The sequence below is a fragment of the Hemibagrus wyckioides genome, linkage group LG05 (assembly GCF_019097595.1).
Source record: "Hemibagrus wyckioides isolate EC202008001 linkage group LG05, SWU_Hwy_1.0, whole genome shotgun sequence".
NCBI classification, from domain to species: domain Eukaryota; kingdom Metazoa; phylum Chordata; class Actinopteri; order Siluriformes; family Bagridae; genus Hemibagrus; species Hemibagrus wyckioides.
In genome coordinates, this window is record NC_080714.1 from 9,553,677 (window position 1) to 9,575,527 (window position 21,851).

At 38.0% G+C, this 21,851-nt stretch overlaps 1 protein-coding gene across 2 annotated transcripts in view; it reads right to left on the minus strand.

Moving 5' to 3' along the window:
* prickle2a (prickle homolog 2a) overlaps window positions 1–21,851 on the minus strand; it is a 37,787-nt gene that overhangs the window by 10,775 nt on the left and 5,161 nt on the right. Inside the window, exon 2 of one of the 2 annotated variants that reach the window (XM_058390052.1) lies at window positions 2,932–3,085. In XM_058390052.1, the coding sequence (XP_058246035.1) occupies window positions 2,932–3,066 (135 nt within the window). In that variant the 5' untranslated portion in view covers window positions 3,067–3,085. Of the gene's footprint in view, window positions 1–2,931; window positions 3,089–21,851 lie in introns of both variants that reach the window. The other variant, XM_058390051.1, reaches the window with a different exon arrangement.

The following is a 21,851-nucleotide window of genomic DNA, read 5'->3' on the forward strand; positions in this document are numbered from 1 at the left end:
TTTTGACTATGTGACTTGGCTGATCAGTATCTATATCTATATCTATATCTATATCTATATCTATATCTATATCTATATCTATATCTATATCTATATCTATATCCAAATCTATATCTACATGTCTATTTCTCTCTCTATATATATATAATATAGACATAGGAGCACCATGCAAACAAACATTCACACACTCATTCAAACCTAGGGGCGATTTAGCGTAGTCAATCTGCCTACCTGCATGTTTTTATGACAGTGGGAGGAAACCCACGCGAACGCAGTGAGAACATGCAAGAATCCACACAGACTGTAAACTCAAGCTTAAGGTTCGAACCAGGAACCATGGAGCTGTAAGGTGGCAACACTTAAATGTTTTGCCTTGTCATATTTACTGCTGCTGTATTGCTTCAATTCTGTATCTATCTATCTATCTATCTATCTATCTATCTATCTATCTATCTATCTATCTATCTATCTATCTATCTATCTATCTATCTATCTAGTTTGGATGACATTCATTTTTATTCTTCGATCAATGCATTCATTTTCAACCCTGTTATTCTGGTCAGGATTACAATGGCTTCAAATTCTCTCCCATGAACACACGGAATACAAAAGTAGGGAATACACCCTGCATCCCAGAGCACCATTCACACACACACACACACACACACACACACAAAACTTACCACACCTATTCAACCTGGAGAAAAACCAATCCAGACAAAAGGAGACTATACAAAATTCCATGCAGAAAGTAACTTGTGCTTAGGAATAAGCCCAGGAACCTGGAGCAGTGAGGAGACAATGCTACACACTCCACCACCATGTAACCATGTACGAATGAAGTCATAAAACTGTACTCATTATAGGATTTTATAATTCAATAATCTATTTTAGATTTTATAAATCACTTTAATAAGGATGCAAAGTCAGTTAGTTTTGTTTTTTTCTGTATCTGTATTTTTTCAATGCCTGGCATGATTAAAGGTGAACATTTTATTCCCGTGTCTTGGGACTAGGTTGGCTATTTTTAGAAACAGTGTTTGCAACAATACTCTCTTCACTGATGCTGCTAATGATATTACATATGCGACTCACTCTGGAAATGCTTCTTGGTGATGCTGAGCCCGTGGAATCATCATTAATAAAACATCATGTAAATAAAATGAACTATTGCTTAATTGATTGAATCATTTGAATTGTTAGTAAACATTAAAGAATTAATGTATTTTTCAAGGCAATATAATGATCAGATGCACATATCTAGTTATTTATTATTATTATTATTATTATTATTATTATTATCAATAAAAATAATAATAATGATAAATAAATAAATAAATAAATAAATTAATTAATTAATTTGTTTATTTATTATTTTTTACTCTAAACGGCAACATAATCTCAACAGATTACAAAATCCCATTAGAATTCATTTTTAATTCACATGTTGACTGCCTGAAGTATATAATATTTGTCACTGTTCACTATCTGACGAAAGCTGGAGGCTGACTCAATGATAGTGTCACTGAGTCACTTCTTCTTTGTTTTTTGCTTTCTTTTGTTTTCATTTTTTTTTCTTTTGTCACATTATTTGAAAAAATCCTCCTACCTGGTGATTTAGTCTCTTATGAAACATTTAAATGGGACACGTACCAAGCATCTTTTTTTTTAAGTGTTATGTTATGTAATTATTGATTATTTATTATTACATGAAATAAACTGCGCTCATCAGAAGAACCAAAACTCCCCTTGCCATGAACAAGAAACCCATTCAACTTCACAACAAATCATTTAAAATAATCTTCCACTTCTCTCTTTATGACCTACAAAGAATGGGAGGTTTGCAGATGCCATGGTTAAGCTGCTGTTTTCTGTTCATTTTGCACTCCTAGCATGAGATGTGTTTGTGTGTGTGTGTGTGTGTGTTTGAGAGAGATTATATGTGAGATATGGTGTCATACAGGGTCATTATTTAACCGGAGTCATTTCCATTCCCCATCTACCTGACCATGAAATGTTCTACAGCTTATTGGCCCTGGCCAGCAATTCTCATATTCCAAGGTCTCTTTCACACACACCCATATACCGACCCACATTTATTTGCCTCATGCCATGTTACACATGATCACACCTTTATATCAGTAGTGTCGTTCCTTTTTAAAACATCAGTCACACACACAGGAAGACAAGCACTCTGTGGTTTTCCAGAAATGAGAAAAATCTCTTCTTCACCCGTGACCTGTGCCCATGGCTGTGTACAACACAATCAAAATGCAGCGCTATAAATATATATATCTCTCATTACACAACAATCTACATATATGGGCACAACAGCAGATTATTTATACATTATAAATTCTTTAGAGGTGGTTTGTCTCACCATTTGTTCAGCCTACATACCACTGCTTAGCTGGCAGTGTGAAATAAATCTCAGTCAAAATACATCATAATCAAAATGATGTATATTTAAAATCATATACATCACAGCGGATTGTGGCAGAGTGGATTTGCATCTCTCTGAATACTTGCACTGGTTTACAATCAATTCAGGACCTGTATGTTGATGTATCACATTAACATGTAATCCTGAAACTAGCCACACACACACACACACACACACTATTGTCCATTTACATAATTATTAATACAGCTAATTACTACGCTACACCACAACACCTAAACATAACCCTAACAACCCATAACCTTTCTTCTATTTTAGGATTTAAATAAAAGTTGCAGCCAAATGTCCCTTCGAGATCCTATTCCTATAGATTTGTTCCCCAACAAGACACTAGGATGTGAATAGGCTTTCTATAACATATGTGTGTATTGACAAAGTATATCACTATATAACTATATACTGTACATCTAAAAGTCTGTCTCTGTTCAATCCACTTATGTGCCTGTGTATGTTTATGTGGGGAATTTTACCTGTTCAGGTTTGAGGCCTGGCGGCACCCAAGCGTATTCCTCCAGAGCGCAGCCGGAGTCGTCGTCGGAGGTGGAGTTCCTCTGGAAGTCAAACATGAGCTTAGACACCGTCCTCTCCATGTCCAAAGCCATCATCACCGCCTCATACCACTCTCTACTGCGCACACAGAAAGAATGAGCCTTAATAAAGGACTATAAATCCTAGCAAACTGCTCCTAACACATGTACAGATGTGACCAATCTGCTAGATTAGTGCCTATGAAATATTCACTGGATATATGTTGAGCGAAGGCGTGCTGAGTAATAATGCATCATCGGTATCTCATAGCGGAAAACATCCTTATGTTCAGATTTTGCTGCAAGTTTGATAATATACTGTATTCCATCAATCAGTATTTTGTTGTCGAAAATATTTTACGGGCCTCTATGGGCCCATCCAGCAAGCGATGCTTAGTTGGATTTTGATTATGCAGATCTGGAGCACAAACATATTACATCCACGTGCCAAACTAACATGGCCACAGGTGAATTAGACACCAACATTTAGATTAGACAAGGCTTCGTGACTGATCTGTGGACTGATTAACATCACTTATGGTTTACTGATTAAAATTCACACCAGGGACAATGGAAGCTCAAATTTACTCTTCAATATAGAGAACTGTAAATAGTGCAGAATGAACCTGACAGTTAATCAAATGTGCTCTGATCCTAGCAATCTGATAATATAGGCTGACATGTATGAATATGCATTTGCATTTAAATTACTTTAGCCACAATTGATCAAGCTCATGAGAGAGAGAGAGAGAGAGAGAGAGAATATGAACTCACAAATAGTCCATGATTACCTGAGGAACATGTTTGTGTACTACAATGATTCTCTAAAATGAAGAAAATTAAGAAACTAGACAGTGCGATGCCAATTAAAAGCGAATCATAAGAAGCCTGAGGTTTTAGGTGTCTATGAACTGGGATTGCGTTATTGTGTATGTAGTCAGAGTTGTTTCTAGGTACAAGTGGTATCAGTAAATGCTCAAGGCCCTCCCATAGGGTATACGTACATAGATTTAACTTACATTACAAATTTTCACATTTTCCATAATCGATATGTATCAAGTCAATATTCTAGAAGTGAGGAGTATACAACAACATTTCATAAGCTTCACCTCGCTTCCACTGTAGAACTGACAAATGGCTTGGCTTACCAGCCATGATTATTATCCAAAAATATGCTCATCATCTGAGCCACTGTTCTCATCATCCAGTGGCACTATACCATAAGCAACACCAATTTTAATAGGTACATATAGAAATATATTTATAAAAAAAGAAGTCGCTGCTGCTAAATTGGAATATCTTTCGATGTAAATATTTAATTTCCATTCAGACACTTTGTCTAAAGTAACTTGCACTGAGGCAGAACATATGATGTGTTCACTAGCTCAGAGAATGTGTATCTCTAGAGTTACCATTATTCCCAAAATGACTTGGATAGACATTTCCTTTTGATTTCCATTAAGCAACACATTCATTTTCTTTAAAATCGGTAAAACGAGCAATGTACATGTAGGGAGAAGACTTAAAAAAAAAGATCCTACCTCCTTCTTTCTTAGATAATCTCACCTGGATACTGTAGACTGGATACTGTGCTGTAATCATAAAGTCTGTCCTGTGCTTATTCTAGGACTTAAATTCACAGTAGGCTCATATTGAATATCTATTCAAGAAGCTTTAGTACCGTAGATTGTACAGTTGCAGAAGAGTAGTGATTTATAATCCCTCTATTCCTACCGTTTTGAGTCTGGTTCCTCTAAATTTCCTTTGGAAATTTCAGGAAATCTTTCTATACCACTTGCATGCCATGTCAAATTAACCCAGCCACAGGTGCACCAAGCACCAAAATGGGGATTAGACAAGCTCTCATGACTGATCTGCAGACATCTACATCACTTAAGGATTTCTCATTAAAATTCCCACCAGGGAAAAATGAAAGCTCAAATTCACTCTTTAATACAAAGAAATGTAAATAGTGCTGGGTTTAGAATGAACTCGACGGCTAATCAAACATGCTCTGATCTTAGCAATCTGATCATATAGGCTGAAGAGTGCATTTGCATTTAAATGACTTTAGCCAAATAAAAGTGCACACGAGCCCTCGTTTTGGGATCTCTAAATCTTCATCCGACTTTCTGTGAAGCTGCTTTGTGACAATATCTGTTGTTAAAAGCGCTGTTCACAATAAAATGGAAATAAAATCGAACATCCAGCTGTGTTTTCAAAACAATAAAATAGAGCTCCTTAGTTGTTACAGTTATGCCCACAGAAACCACACAGCTTTGGTTTACATATCTGATTAAAGGTACCTTTTCGTGTTTAACTTACACTAAGACTGAAATTCACATCCCAGCTTCTCTGTCACTCGGGAGAGTACGCAGAATTAACAAAAATCCTGTCATTATTTTATTAATTTGACTATGCAAAACACTGAGCTTAACAGCATGACGAAATACCTTATATCCGGGACATGCTTTTTGATTTCATGATTTTAGTATGTCATGGCTTCATTACGTTGCGTCCAAATGCCTCCCAAATAATGATGTGCTGTCAAAGAAGGAAAGTAAAAAGCCATATTAATAAATGAAACTCAATTTGCAGTGATCAAGGAAAGTTTTAGTGTCTATTTTTACCAGTCTATTTTTTTAATTGTCTCTTGATTTTATTTTAAATTGCACTGACATTAAATAAAGGAATCGTTATTTGAACCCATATCAGTCCGTATTTTCTGTCCCTGTTTTATTTTGCGAGGGTTTTAGGTGCCCTGTTACAAGATTTAGGAGCAATGAATTACCATAATACTTCTAATGTGTCTGATCTGCCATGGTGAATGGGAACATAGGTAATTAGTGATTATGGCGTTTAGTTTTACGGAAGCCATGTTGTAACATTGAACAGGCAGTTTTGCGCCTTGCCTAAACAGTGTTGACGGCAATTAAAAACTTGTTATTGTAATGTGCTTTTGTTAAATTGTCCAGTGAAGCTCAGGCTACACAATCCATATTAAGCTCTTATGGGATTATTTCACAGCGGTTATTTTGGGGTCATCTATTTTTAATGCTGAATTATTAACTGCCCTGGGATAATGACAAGCATTACATTTTTGTTCAATTCTCCTATGATCTAACATATAGAGTGGCGGTTTTTTTTTTTGTTTTTTTTTTTGTAGAAATTTTTTGTTCTTGCTTCCTTTGTATAATTTTGACAATTTGTACTTCTGTTGCAGTATACAGCAACCGCTGTTTTGCCGTATGGTTATCTGAAGGTCGTTTTGATCTTTGGGCTGTTCATTTCATTTTTTGACAAACCAGCTGTTAATAGTAGTTGTTTATTTTTGTATTTCTTAGATGTCAAGTGGAGTTTGGCTGTGCTGGTGGAATTAGGCCTGGCAGCTTACAGAGGGGTCTCTTATGTGAAGCCACTTTCATGCTGTGTGCTTGAGATTGCCCACTTTTTCTCAGCCATGTGTGTATGTGACCCCTGTCACCAACATTCATGTATTATACGGTTACTCAGTCAGGTCTTTGTTTCAGCAAGTGCTAGAATGATGAGTGACAAGTGGCTAGAGGATAATTACAACAAACTGAGAAATAATGGTCAGTTCCTATTGATAGATCTGGTAGAGATGAAGGTTTGAACTAGGTAGTTGGCATGGTTATATGCACTAGCCAATAGTCATTAGTCATATAATGCTGGGAGAACAATTAATTGATTCCTGTATCTGCTTCATTCTACCAAAGACCCGAATTTGTACCTTTCTGGTGGCCAGTGGTAAAAGATTTGAAAGACTTGTATTCTGGTGGCCTCAATCTGTAGGTCCAAGTTAACTAATCATTTTCTTGCCAGCTTTTGTTGCTTATCTGCCCACAACATTTAAATACACACTGAGTCATAGCTGACTCAAGATTATGTTCCTAAACCAAAAGAATGGTGATGAAGTTCCTTTATTCAAAATGAATGCACTGTGAATGTAATGTGTGGATGTATACGCCAATGCCATCTTTTATACTCTTGCCAACTGACATGTGACAAAGTCTCGCTATAAGTCAGACGCAGGTCTGATACACGGTGTAGCAGAGGGTAAGCTACTGTCAGATCAGATGGGAATAACTGCTATTTGTAAGGTGTAGAACAGCAGAAGTGAGAAAAAAGAAATACACAGCCAAAAACTGATCCATGAGCAAACACTGTATCTATCAAAGCAATATGCAGTAAAATGTCTGAATGCCTGGCTTTGGAAAAATGTTAAATTCATCATTAATATTCAATGTAAATTACCGTTTCTTTAATGACTTTGTTCATACATTGAACTTGTATGTGCACATCTGCGCCTGTAAATGTGTTTTTTTTTTTTTTCAGCCAATCAATGCAGCTATAGGTGTTGCCACAGGCCACATTTCTAATTCTCAACAAGCAATACATTACATAGCTTTAATATCACTTATGTTTGGAAATGTATTCATGCCCCCAGGCCACTCAGGCACTGTTTCAACCTTTTTTTTATCAGAGAGAGAAGAGAGACTAAACAATGCTGCATAAACCTAGCAAACAACCACAAACCCACTAAAATTTGGGCTCTATGATTTGCAGTAGTCTGATCTGACACAAGAGGAATCTGTATGCATGCACATATTAAAGCAGAGTGATCAGTGGGGATCAGTGACACACAAAATAGAATGAAAACTAGAGGAAAGACTTCACACAGATCTGCTTTAAATCTTATCTTCTCATCAGCATCCCACAAACCCCAGAGGGTTGAGAGAGAGAGAGAGAGAGAGAAGGGAGAGAAAGAGAGAGGTGCAAAAGCCGTGCTAAAAGAAACGATTTTCTCTCTCACGTGTCCTGCCTCATCTTTCTCTCTTTCCCTCTGCCAGTGGATTTGACTGTTTCTGTGTGGGTGTGTGTGAGAGCGAACAGGAGAGAGGAAGACGAGTGAGAGAGGAGAGGGGGAGCGAGGGAGAAAAAAAAAGAACTCTTATTTATGTAAAAGGCAATGTGAGAGGAGGCTCTCAGCTGAAGCACTGATGCTGAATGCTGTTTTGCTAATAGGTTAACTCTTTGAGGCACGGCCAGTCTTTAAAGAAAACGACTTAACTTCATCTAATTTAGATCTAAAAGGAGCGAGCAAATGCGACATTAATAATTTAGTGACAAAAATGCAAACACTTGCTGATTAACCTGACATCCTTATGGCAGTCACTCACTATGTGAGAGATGAAATGGTATCTAATTTAGAAAAACAAGTGGAAAAGACAAACAGTTGTTTAAGCAGAGTAAGAATATGAAAATATTCTTTTGGCAATAACGATGACGATGGTGAAAACACTGATGAGCTCCACACACTCCAGCGTCAAGCAGCAGCTGCAAGTGGGCCCTCCACGTCGCATAATGCGGCTGTAATTACTGGATGTGTGCTGATAATTAACCCTTAGTGATGCCTGCATGTGACCATGTAATAGTATCGATGCTAAAATGACACCCCAGAGGCCGGTTTAACGTTTCTGCAAGGAGCCCTCATCCTAAAAGCATAGCTAATTTCTTGCTGTGTTCGCTGCATACCAATCGTTTTTTTTTATTGTGAGAAAAGCAACAGACATCATACGACCAATAAGTAATATGGTAGCGCAAAGTAAACAAATGACAATGCAGAATTTGGTTGCAAAGGTGATTAGCATCAAAAGTAAGAACACTGACCAAGTGCAGATGCTGACGGATGAACAAGTGTATAGTAATTTTACATTCTAGCACATAAAAATAGACATACCAGTGTAGTCCTGTAAATGTTTTGCTTAACTTCAGAGAAAAAGAATATTTCAGGGGGAAAAAATCCCAAACCACAAAAAATATTAATGAGTTCCACTTCAAAGCCGTTGTTTAAAGGAGCAGTTGGTCATTTTTAGATCCCCACTGCTGCCCGCAAAGTGAGTTGCAATTGCATGAAAACAGTGTCAAGTCTTCTCCTTCACTCAATTAACCCAATCCCATCTGTTCAAATTTAAATATGTGATCATGGGTGGCCTTTTAAATAGATTTCCAGTATGGAAAACTGTAAACTGATGCCTGAAATGAATACACAAGTCACATCCGGTGCATAAAAGTATTGTGTGTTAAAGGTGCTGTTAAAATGATACACTGTATGGCCAAGAATTTGTGGACAGCTGATCATCACACCCATATGTTGTCTGTCCTCCAATAACCTCCAATTTTCAGGAAAGCTTTCCACTAGATTTGGGAATGTGGCTGTGGGGATTTGACCGTTTAGCCACAAGAGCATTAGTGAGGTCAGGCACTGATGTTGGTTGAGGAGGCCCGGGATGCAGTCGGAATTTCAGTTTATCCCAAAGGCGTATAGTGGGGTTGAGGTCAGGGGTCTGTCCAGGACAATTGAGTTTTTCCACTCCAACAGAATGAATGTCTTCATGGACTATGTTTGTGTACCGGGGCATTGTCATGCTGGAACATATTTAAGCACCTTTGTTCTAAGGAAGTTTTAATTCCACACCATATACAGTAAAGGTTTTCTCTGTGCTTCTTTAATTGTGGCACCACTTTGAGCTGTGATGGTCAGGTGTCCACATATGTTTGGTCATATAGTGTATACTTTTTTTTATAGGTCTAGAAAAACATAAACATTGTATACTGCATTTCAATTCTTTTGAAGAAGTTCAAAGTTTGAGCAAAATGTCCTCAAGGAATTAGTCTACTTTGCAAAAGCATGAGTAATGCTTTATATTCCTATTAAACCTGAGCGGTACCCTGTTTTCAGGTTCAATAAAAAAATATGGCAATGCATCAGGACCTGCTTAGATCGGTTTCCATATTTTAGTAGCAGAAATGAACCATGGGCAACCTTGCAGCATTCACCAAGCAGCTTTTAGAGTCTCATTGAAAAGAATCACATTGTCTGCTATTTCCCGGCACTAGCCATAGTTTCCTGGGACTAGCCAAAGTGTTTCTATTTTTTGTTAACAGGAGCCTAATATGACTTAACAAACAAACAAGCGATGAAATCAGGAAAAAATACTTTCCCAATTACACCAGCAGCTAGTTGCTGATGCAAGCACCACATGGATTAGTGAAAGCTCATAAATATTCATATGAAATAACAGTCATTAAACAGAGGAGATAAAGCCAATGTTTAATGACCATAATGTAGTTTTAAGAGGACTGTGTTTACGAAAGTGTCTTCCTCTCCCATTTGGAGAAGTTTCTGCCAGTAAGCACTAACATGCACAAAGCCTATTATCTCCAAGTGAACAGAGCTGCTTATTGACTAGAAGAGAAATGCAGCAAAGTAACAGTTATCATAACTTTTAGGAAACATTTTTCAGTTTAATAACCTTATATGCACATTGTAAAGACTGGGAAATCTCTGTAATTCCAGAAAACTGGATTTCACTGATAACATCTGACATATTTAAGCTAAAATCTAATTGAAATTTGTTTTTCCTTATTGGCATATTAGAACTACAAGTTAAATGATTCAGAACAGAATGATTCAGTGCAGAATGATTCAGTTATTTTTTGCAACAATCCATTAATTTCTGTTTCTTTTTTTGTAGTGAAGCCAATATAACAGCACACCGTGATGCAGAAATAGTATACAATTAACATATTCTATACCAGTGAATATTATTATGTCAGATTAAAAAAGTATTTAAAGTATTTATCTTAATTGGTGTAATGGTGCTACATTCCTATGTGTATTTAATATCATCCTACAGTGTAAAGTTGTACTGAAACTCATGACATTGGATTGTACGGTTATCATACCATAAACTTTTCATGCAGTTTTACACCAAGTACCAATATTCGTGTTCTTTGAGATCTTTTACAGTTAATAATTAGTTTGTTATTCAAACACAAGAGGCAAAATAAGGAGAATTATTTAACAGATTTCTACTAGATATCTGCAAGAATTCTATCTATATCATACATTATTAACTAATACTAGCCTGGTCTAGTTTTTTTCTGGATTTGCACAACATTTCTGCAACATATCAGACAGGGCAAAAAAAGTGTAATTTTAGCTTCAGTCATGATTAAGAAATAATATGTGGCCATTTTTAAATGTCAGTAAACCATTTACTGTGTGGAAATATGAGACTGAGTTTTTGTTTGTTATAAAAGCTAAGGACATTGTGGATAGCTAGCTTTGAAAATGGCATGGACCTACACTGTAGTGACGTCTTTGAGGAGAGTCAGTCAACGAGTCAGTGATTCACATGTAGTGGCGTTAAACCTACCCCCACAGTGGTTCGGCAAATCGGCTGACATCACCACAGCAGTATGTTTTTCCTTGACTGGCATAATATCATTTTTTTGCCAAATGGTAATGGTGGTTTTGTAATGATTTCTGGTAGTTTGGATAAACAGAATATAGCTAAGAAGAAAGAAAGAAGCCTTTTTAAATACCACATATACATTACAGCACAGTGGAATTCTTTTCTTCACATTTCCCAGCTAAGAAATTTGGGGTCAGAAATGATACAGCACCCCTGGAGCAAAGCAGGTCAAGGGCCTTACTCAGTTGCCCAACAGTGGCTGTATGGCAGCGCTGGGGCTTGAACCTCAACCTTCTGAGCAACAACCCAAAGCCTTAACCACTTAAGCCACATGAGCATAAGTCTTAATGTGGTCAAGAGATCTTTATAAAAAAGACTTTTTAAATTTTTTTAGACCTGGTCAATTCAGTGTCAGCAAATGAGATTTACATGAACCTATCAAGGCTGCTGTCTCACAAGTCATGTATTAAGTGACTACTGTACCATGAAGACACATTCATGCCAGTTTTCATGCCACTGAAATGATGCCAGGTGGACAGAAAACTCTTTCCCATACTCTTGAACCGCAGCTCCAGCTGTTGCACAGCAGACACAGACGCCAAGCTTGCTTGGAATACTCATCATGCCTTCATCAGGGCCGTTTCTGAAGTCTGCCACTGAGCAGGGAATGAGGACTGTGGAAATAGTTGGCTACTGGGTGATAGCGGTGATCCGTTCCATGCCTATTTGCTTACACCAACTGCTCAACCACAGACTGTAGACGAAGAGAATTTATGACAGTGCACACCAGAGGTCACACTGCATGGAGGAGAGAGCAATAAGCATTTGGAAAATGAGATTTCATATGCCTCCACAAGTCATGAGGAGGACTTAGAAGAACACCAGAGAGGACTCAATAACAGAACAACTACGAAGTAGCTGTCCTCTTGGCTAAACTGGGAAGTCCTGCTATTTTTGGCACATATCAATGCCCTTTAGACTGTTGGAGCTGCATATACAAAGTCATCCTCTTCTTCCTAAATTTGATATGCTGCCACGAGGAAAAAACAAAACAAAACATATATCCATTTTAAATAAAATATTGAGGAATTATTCATGCTCACATCTATTATACTGTATTTAAAATAAAATAACTGATCTGAATGCTTACTTATTCTCTTGCTACTGCTACACTTCAGTATACAATGCAATAGATTGTGCTGATTAAAATTAGGTTTATCCTGGCAACCTGATCTCACTGAGATTAAACAAGAGCAATGAAATCTATCTATCTATCTATCTATCTATCTATCTATCTATCTATCTATCTATCTATCTATCTATCTATCTATCTATCTATCTATCTATCTATCTATCTATCTATCTATCTATCTGTCTGTCTGTCTGTCTGTCTATCTGTCTGTCTGTCTGTGAGGTTTATTCATAGTAAGTCCAAGAATTAGTAGCCTTTACAGACTAACAGAGTCTGTCACTTTAGACACAGTCTAAAAACCCTGGGGGCATTTTTAAAGCAAAATGCTTGCTGACCCATAAGCTACCCACTGTAGCTTTGTGCCATTTCGAGACACTCACCTGACTGGAATGTGCATCTGATGCGCACACACAAAAAAAGGCAACATACAAGTAAGACAGAGAAAATACAAGCACCGTTATAATGTTCTAGAAATTTGGGTACTGACTTTACTATATGTATTAATTAGGCACAAGTGGTCCCAAGCTGCACTGCTGGAACGATATCCTTTACGATACTCTGAAGATCTTAAAGTTAAGACTCTTAAGGTAAGAGCTGGGATACCAACCTGCCATTTTCTTCCCTTCACACAGGTATTACTATCAGGATATCAGCCTTTGTATTCCATATACCAGATCGCAAAAAAAATCAGTGGCATCGTCCATCCTTAAAGGCTGTCAGACATTCATACTGGTCGCCATGGAGCTTTCAGGTCTCCGTGGAAACGTTGCGCAGCTGCGAGCCTCGCACAAGGAAACAAGCTTGCCGGAGCCGATGTGTCATTAAATCCGCCACACAGTGGGAGAGTAATGAAGACAGAGGGAGCTCACTCTGGCAAATAGCTCCCCAAATAAAACCAAACACAACCCAAGGAGGCCCTCCTTGCCTTTCTCAATCTATCTCCCACCGAACTCCGGATTGAATTTGGACACCCAGACTCATCTTCTCATGGCACATGGCAATTTGATACCTCATTTCGCTTAGGCACTCTTAAGGCATACTCTCTTTCTGAAAACTACAGGGAATTTTTGCAGTAAAAGTGTCTTTCAATACAGTCATACGGGTATGAAATGGTCTCGAATGACTGGTCATAGGAAATCATATCAATATACATGTACAGTCCTGCCGCTTTAAACACAGTGTTTCACAGTGTGTCTGCAATTCAAATAGCTAAGAAATGTCAATTTTGTGCGATTGTGCAATGGCCATATTTTGTATTATTAGGTCCATTTGAAAGGTTTAACCTTTAAATGCATAACTGATAAACAATATCTTGATAATGTGCTTGACATTTCTATAACACTGCGCTACAAACAACAAAACACAGCCGATTACTATTTATACACACATACTGTGTATGTAACTCACGTGTTAAAAGTGACTGGAGATACATCTATGACTATGCATAATGCAAGACTCTCTATTAAATAGTAATCATGACTACTGAGATAGCAGCTACATAAATTGTGTAAACGTTTTTTGCTCATAGTTATAAATGAGCCAATAATAGTATGAAAGTGTATATAATTGTCATTGATACATATAATATTTTTGTAGTCAGACTAACTAATGATTTGTTCATAACAAAAAAAAAATTAAATAATTAGTTAAGAGTGTATACACATTTGTTAATTATCAGCTAATTAATTACTGTATATTAATCAATTGTGTATTAGTAAAAGTCATTGTAATGTAAAAATCCCATTCCACATTTTTGTCTGTCTTCGTCCATTTTGTCTCCCCTCAGCTGTTATAATAACATCCACTCTTCTGTGAAGGCTTTCCACCAGATTTAGGAGCATGGCTGTCGGGATTTGTTCATTCAGCCACAAGAGCATTAGTGAGGTCACGGAATGATCTCAGGTGAAAAGGCCTGGGGTGCAGTCGGCGTTTCAGTTCATCCCAAAGGTGTTCAGTGAAGCCGAGGTCAGGGCTCTGTGTGGGATACTCTGGCTCTTCCACACCAGCCTTGGCAAACCGTGTCTTAACAGAGCTCCCTTTGTATACAGGGGCATTGTCATGCTGGAATAGGTTTGGGCCGCTTAGTTCCAGTGATGAGAAATTGTATAGAAACGACATACAAAAAGATTTTGTACAATTGCGTGTTTCAAACTTTGTCACAACAGGTTGGGGAAGAACCACATATGCATGTGATGGTCAGGTCACACCAAACTTTGGGGCAGCTCTGACAGTAGTGACCAGTCATAAGACAAGCACAGGTTTATACTTTAACATGCTCACCATAGCATTTCTATAGAATCAGCTAATTCACAAGGATTTGTATGGCAGACACCCCCTGGCAGACTGAATGGCAGATTGCTGTAACGTTAGCAGATTGCTGTAACGTTAGCTGATCACAGTAATGTTAGGTGATTGCTGATTGCAGTAATGTTAGGTGTAACCTGCAGCGTACATGCCATTTTTAATACATGCAGCTTTTCAGTCATCAGTAAGAAAAAGCAAGAGAGAGAGAGAGAGAGAGAGAGAGAGAGAGAGGTAAACAGGATATGCATATGCAGAGAGAAGGAAAATCTGAGATATTTAATTCAATAAAATGAAATACCGCCTCTTGGGTTTGGCAGTTTATGCAAGAATTGAAGTATAACATTAGTAAATGGTGTAGTACATTTGGTATTGTGGTATATAAAGTGACTCAAATTTCTGCAATGTGGAACTCAGTAAAACCCTGCTCACAGCCCTGGCTGCAGGAAGGTATTTAACTTTGGTTTGCATTAGACAGCATCACCCCCCCCACCCATCTTTGATTAATATCCTGAAACATCACGCCCTGTTATGTTTTATTCTTTACATACGTTTGTATAAGTGATGAGTGATCATGAGTGTAACCTTTAAACATAAACCCCTTTTCCAGTGAAGTCTGAATGTAAGAATTTGCCCTGCACCTTTAAAAAAAAAAAGCTGTGGCACAAATAACATAAGTGTATCAAATACATTTCCACTTTATGACTGATATGAGTCCATGTTAGTGACGATATTATTGAGTAGATTATGTTGCCGTCATTTCGTTCCAAGGAGAAAAAAAATGAACAAGTCTTGCTCAGTGTAATCCAATCACAGCCATTTCAGTCTGAACATAGCTTATCTGGATCACACAAAACAAGGCTTTGATTGAAAATGCATGACCTCTGACAGCTGTGTCTCTGTGTGTATGTGTGTGTGTGTGAGAGAGAGAGACAGAGAGAGAGAGAGAGACAGAGAGAGAGAGCGAGAGAGAGAGAGAGAGAGATAGTAGAGATGATAATTTATTATCACAAATGCAAAGAATGAACATGAATATTATTTTGAGTGTGTGTGTGTGTGTGTGTTTGTGTGTGTGCACTCTACAGTTATGTCAAATGTCTTAATCTGGTCTCCATTCATATGAATAAAAATTATTTTCCAGTATCTTTATATTTTGAGACATTATCAAGTACTCCACGAGGGTCTTTCACGATTCAGATTTCGAAACCTCTTCACACTCTCAGAACATCAGCATGCTATATAGACCACTGGATGCATAACACATTCATTTGACATGAATATCAAATTACCTGCAGTCGTTTTTCATCGAACGCTCTACCACCTGCTAATCTATATAATTCTATAGACAATTTGCAAAACAGTACTTAAAAAGCTCAAAATAATTACTTCCTTTCACTGACCCGGGATGAGACACTTAACAAATATTCGGATACTTAACTAGGGACAAAGGAGAGAGCGACACTGTATAATTTGTGTCACAGAAGATCAAATATCACACGAAATGCTGAAAAATGGAGGAAATAAGCTAAGTGCTGAAAATTTCTACACCCTCTACAATCCTTTCACTCATATTCTTATATCCAGTACACCTGAAGATAAATTTCAATGAATAGAACAAGCATACAAATATTTTTTTAGAGAGTATATAATAAAAGTGTGATGATTACACCGTTCTAACAATGTAGGCAATTGTCCTGCTAGTTCTAGGCTATTTCTGTCAAACCATTGTTCAGTATAAGTATATTTTCCATTGTAACTGGTTCTTTATAATGTCTTCATGATATATCAAGGAAGGGGTCATCCAGTAAAGCTGCTATATGCATTGTGTTTGAAAGTTTTAAGGATTCGGCTGAAGAACAAGCAATAATTATAGTACTAAACAATCTAAAGAGACAAAAACACCACAATATACAATCTCCATATCTCCATTTTCTCCATTGTAGGCCATCAATCGCACCTTGGGAACACTGTCCCAACATCATCCAACCCATTTGGTTGGGTTTTGTTCTTTGGTTTCATCATTATTTATAGTTATTATATGACAACTTTGTGCTATGTCGCACCTTGATACCTGCTTGATTCTGATTGGTCAGAAGAGGAAAGTTTCTATAAAAAGCACTGCTCACACTTTATATCAGGGGTGTCCAGTCTTATCCGGAAAGAGCCTGTGTGGGTGCAGGTTTTCATTCCAGCCAAGCCACACCTGAGTCTACTGAAAGCCAAGAAAAACTGATTAAACAGGTGGAATCAGGTGTGGCTCCTGCATGATTGGTATGAAAAACTGCACGGCCCATTGCGGATAAGATTGGACACCCCTGCCCTGTTGTTAATATTAAGTTGCTTTATCTAATACAGCACATTGTTTCTAACGTCTGCACTACACTATCATTTACACTAAAATACAATAGCGAAGGAATGATTGTTTATAGCTGCTTTATTAATGATATCAGGACATAGATACATGGACACTTCACAACTTTAACCTACCTACACTCAGATTTAAAAAAAAAAGTCTGATGTGTGTTATACTTTATTAACTAAATAACAATGTTAGTGATGAATCTCTGTGGTATAAGAAGAATAAAAACCCTCTGGAACATGCTGCTGTTGTTTATTTTCTGACATCAGCGCACACCATTGAGTTTTATTTTTGACTAGTCTACAGAGCGCTACATAAAGTAAGGATCACGGTATTAAAGTTTGCCGTGCTGTAGTGTAGTGAAATATGATTAATATGGAATCTGATTAGAGATATGGCTGTGTTGCTCCCTTCAGCAGAACAGAAGCTCAGCACTTTTTGTTATTGAAAGCTGTGTGCTGCCATCCATACTAACAGCGAATGAACCACTGGGGTTAGCAATCCTTCTAACACAGATACACACACACACACACACTTTCCTTGCAGTATCAAGCAAAAAAAAAAAAAAAAATGCAGTGCCAAATATGTAAACCTGCCCCCCCCCACCACCACTCTGTTTTACAATACTCAAAGACGGCTGACATTTAAGAGCAGCCTTCACATTCATTAGCACTGTAAATACTCAAAAAGGACGGACCATTATGAGGTTTTTTTCCCCTATTAAATCATACTTATCCACTCTTTTTCTTGACCTCTTTTACAGCAGCCCACATGAGCATAAAGACGAGCCAATGAGATTTTCTCCCGTTTCTCCTATCTTTGCAGTAAATGCGTTTTTATAAATGCACAATTGGCAGGATAGTGAATAGGAGGAGAATTTAGGGTTTTATCTTTTATCTGACAAACAGGTCAATGGATAGGGTTTCAGAAATACTATGCTACTGATTGTGTATCATTTGTGGCGCTCCAGGCTATTTTAAAAGCTCTCTCAATACACCTTTGCGTTGCCATGGTTTCCGCTGACTACAAAGATCCAATTTTTGTGTTTAAAAAAAGAGTACATGGGAAAAAGAGTTCACATATTTCCTTAGTCTCCCTAATCCAAACCAGCACTATTTAGCCATAGTCTTTACAGTAGACTCCAAAGTAAAGGATATGAACTGGATAAATGAATGAATAAATGTAAAGCCATAAATAAGTAACAAGAAGCATTTCACCAAAGCAAATTACTTTGTTTTAGCCATTATGAGCTTTTTTCATTATAGTTTACTGTTACTGCTCCATATTGATGTTTTAATAGGGATATTGTGACGTTTATTTGGGCCTTGTAATGAATCCCAAATGTTCATTGCTTGGCTTGTAAACAAATTATAAGAAACAGACTTTGCGTAACATAGCAGGAGATTTTTATTAGTTTTTTTAGTCTATTAGGAGGAATGTAACCATCCAGATTTCCACCTTTCACACACACACACACACACACACACACACACGCACGCAAGCAATTGCAGTTCATTTGCTTTTGAACTGTCCCGATCCTTGATGTGCTAATTGCCACGAGACTGAACGCTAAAGCAGGAGGTTTTCCATCATCCCCTCTCTCTCTCTCTACTATGTAAAAAATAGATATAAATAAATAAAGGAGAAAAGAACCATCTCCTTGGGCAGCAGAACACTGTAATTAGGCAGTGACAAATTTCAGTTCTCTTTCTTCACATGTGTGGGAAACGCACACAATGACTTTGCGTGAGTGTGTGTGTGTGTGTGTGTGTGCGCGCATGCGTGTGTCACTGTAAGTGTGTGGGATGGCCTGAAATAGGAACGCAGCATTTCAACAGGCAAATTGCACCCATGCAGAGCAGAAATGAAGAGACTGGGAAAAAGCAGAATAGTTTCCATTTGTTTGTCTGTGCTTCTGATGCTAGGTGTGATGCCGAATCCATAATGCAGGCCAAATTTGTTCCCCATAGTGCTGCTATGACAGGTGGCACGCATGAGTCATGTGAGATGCCATTGGATAGAGCTAGAAGAACCAGGTCACTCCTACATGCTTGACATTGAGATATGTTTCTACTTGGCACATGACGATTCAGTCAATGACACTAAGGGACATCGGGAACCTGCACAGATGCACACACATGCTTGTTTGCTTGCAGGCATTGCGCAATAAGGCTTCGTTATTCCTGCACAGCCAAAGAAAAAAAGCTCTCTTGTTGCTATGCTTTTTAAAGCTCTCCTTCCATCTCTTTCTCTCTCCCTCCTACTACCTACTTAACGGGGCAGGTTAGTTACAAGCAGGAACAAGCTGCATCGCTGCACTCGGTTAGTATCACTTTTCCAGAACTTTCTCCCATCCCCGTCCAGAAGCCATTTGTATCCTTTTATTACTGATCACATGCCCCTCGTATATGATACTAAAATAACCTCTACATGGGGGGAAAAAATGACCTCAACGATGTTACATGGAGGTTCGTTACTGAAGAGAAATTACATTTGAAATCACACATTATCCTATTTGGCTAGCGTGTGCCTGCATGTGCTCTTCACAATTTGGAAGAATGTCATTAATGAAAATCCATCTTTTGCTAATCTCGGCCTATTTGGCTGTAAACAGACATTTTCCGAGGTCCAATATCAGCAAATGTGTGTTTATTCCCCCATATGTGAACAATTTATTAGCTGCATGAGCACGTCATTAAGCAAAAGAAAGGGGCCAATGTAAATCTTGACTAGACCGCCCATTGTCATCCTTAGGGTTTTTGGGTTGACAGCAGGGTTATATTTATGATAACAGCAGCTGCAGTTCTGTTGTAGAGACATAAAGTACAGTGATAGTTTGCACAGCGTTATGATGAATGTTAATTTTAGACATGTTAGTTATATTGTGTTGTGTTAAAAAAAGCTTTCTTTAGTAGGGATAATAGGGAAAGTGTCTAGTTTTGTATTTTTTTTTTTTATGGTGGGTGATATTGCAAACAGATGGTTTGGTTCCTGACCAATGACAAGCTATAAAACAGAAAATGCATGCAAGACTTTTTACACCACAACAGCTGCTGTGCCTGTTGTACCACTGAACCATGCATGCATGCATCCATCTATCCATCCATTCATCCATCCATCCACTGAAAAAGCCCTATGCATGATACAGACACGAGCAAAGTGATTTAACAAACATGACTCACTTTCCTGCCTTTTAATTTTCAATGCTTTTACGCTTTCACCAAACGCCTGATTAACAAAAGCGCTTTTAATAATGAGCTGCGGCATCTTCCTGCAACACAATGGCCTGTCATCTCAAAGTGTCACTTGTTCTTTTTACATACAGTCGCAGGCACTTTTCATATAAAGTCAGCAAGCAAGCTGAACCCGTACACCAGCATGCTGTAGCCATGCATGTTGGGATTTAGGTTAACTTATATAGACACCACATTCATTGTTAAGATGCATGATCCACAGGAGCACCTCCACCGAGCACTATGATATACTGAAATGCCAAAGCATTTATTCAGACAGCAGCGGAATATGCATTTAGAAGACTGATGACAGGTTGCGCTAGTTGTCATGGCAACTGGAGGCTGTTATGACACACATCAGTGTCTAAGTTTCTGTATAATGCAGCCTTTGGAGACTTGAAGCTCACAAAAGCAATCAGGTCTGCAAAACCGCAGACTCTCTCAAATGGAAGCAGTTTACTAATAAAATCCCCACTGAAAACAAGCAAAGTAACCCCAGACTTTAATATACAAAAAGTGCAAGCTCAACCTAAGACCAAATTGCATTTGTTTTAATGAAAGCTTGCTATATTTAGTGTGTGGCTTACCATGATGTGGCTTCAGTGTTGCAAATTATTAATGACCCTAAATGTCAGGGTTTGGTCTCCTGGATTGTGATGATGAAGAGGATTAATTAACGAATAAATCTGCTCCTCGTTAACGGCATGTTTGTGGGATTCCAGGGTAGGCCACAAGCAGAGCATCATGTGTACTGAGCTCAGCATGTAGGAATATCACCAGGACTAAATGTGGAATGAAAAAAAAGCCTCTGTGTAAACATATTTGCACAATAATATCAGTCTCACTGACAGATTGATACAGGTTATGTAACATCAGCCGCCACTTCCCTGCAGAGCAGATGCGGTATCGATACCACTTATACCCATTAAAACCTATATACAAAAGATAACAAATTGCATTGCAGAATCATCTGTCTGAGGTTTAGTGAAGCTGTGTGCCTCAGATCAATAAAATATCACAAACATGACCAACAGATCAGTTCGAGCCCACAAACACTTGCATACCATAGACATGCAATGACCAAATCTTGATGTGAATCCAAACACACAAAGACCAGACAGACAAACCCATGCTCCATATCCAGACCTTTATGTTTATCTAGCCCGTGTCAGAAAAAGAGAATCAATTTAACAACTGTCACATTCATCACTGAGTCAAGATCAGTGTTCTGGAGGTCATTTGGGTCGACAATTAGATATTCCATGGATTAGGGGGCCTTTAATTCCTTTATACTTCAAAAGGTGACATTTACAAGCTCTTCTTCTGGGAACTCCCAGTGCTGAAACAGACAGAGAATTCAAAGTGTTTCAGTGGTACTCTCCGTTTCGACAGATTTCATTTGGAATATTGAAAAGATGTCTTGACCCGCAAGTCTTACAGCATACTATAAACTTTGGAACTGCTGTATTATTCAGCAGACTGCAGGCTTGGTCAAA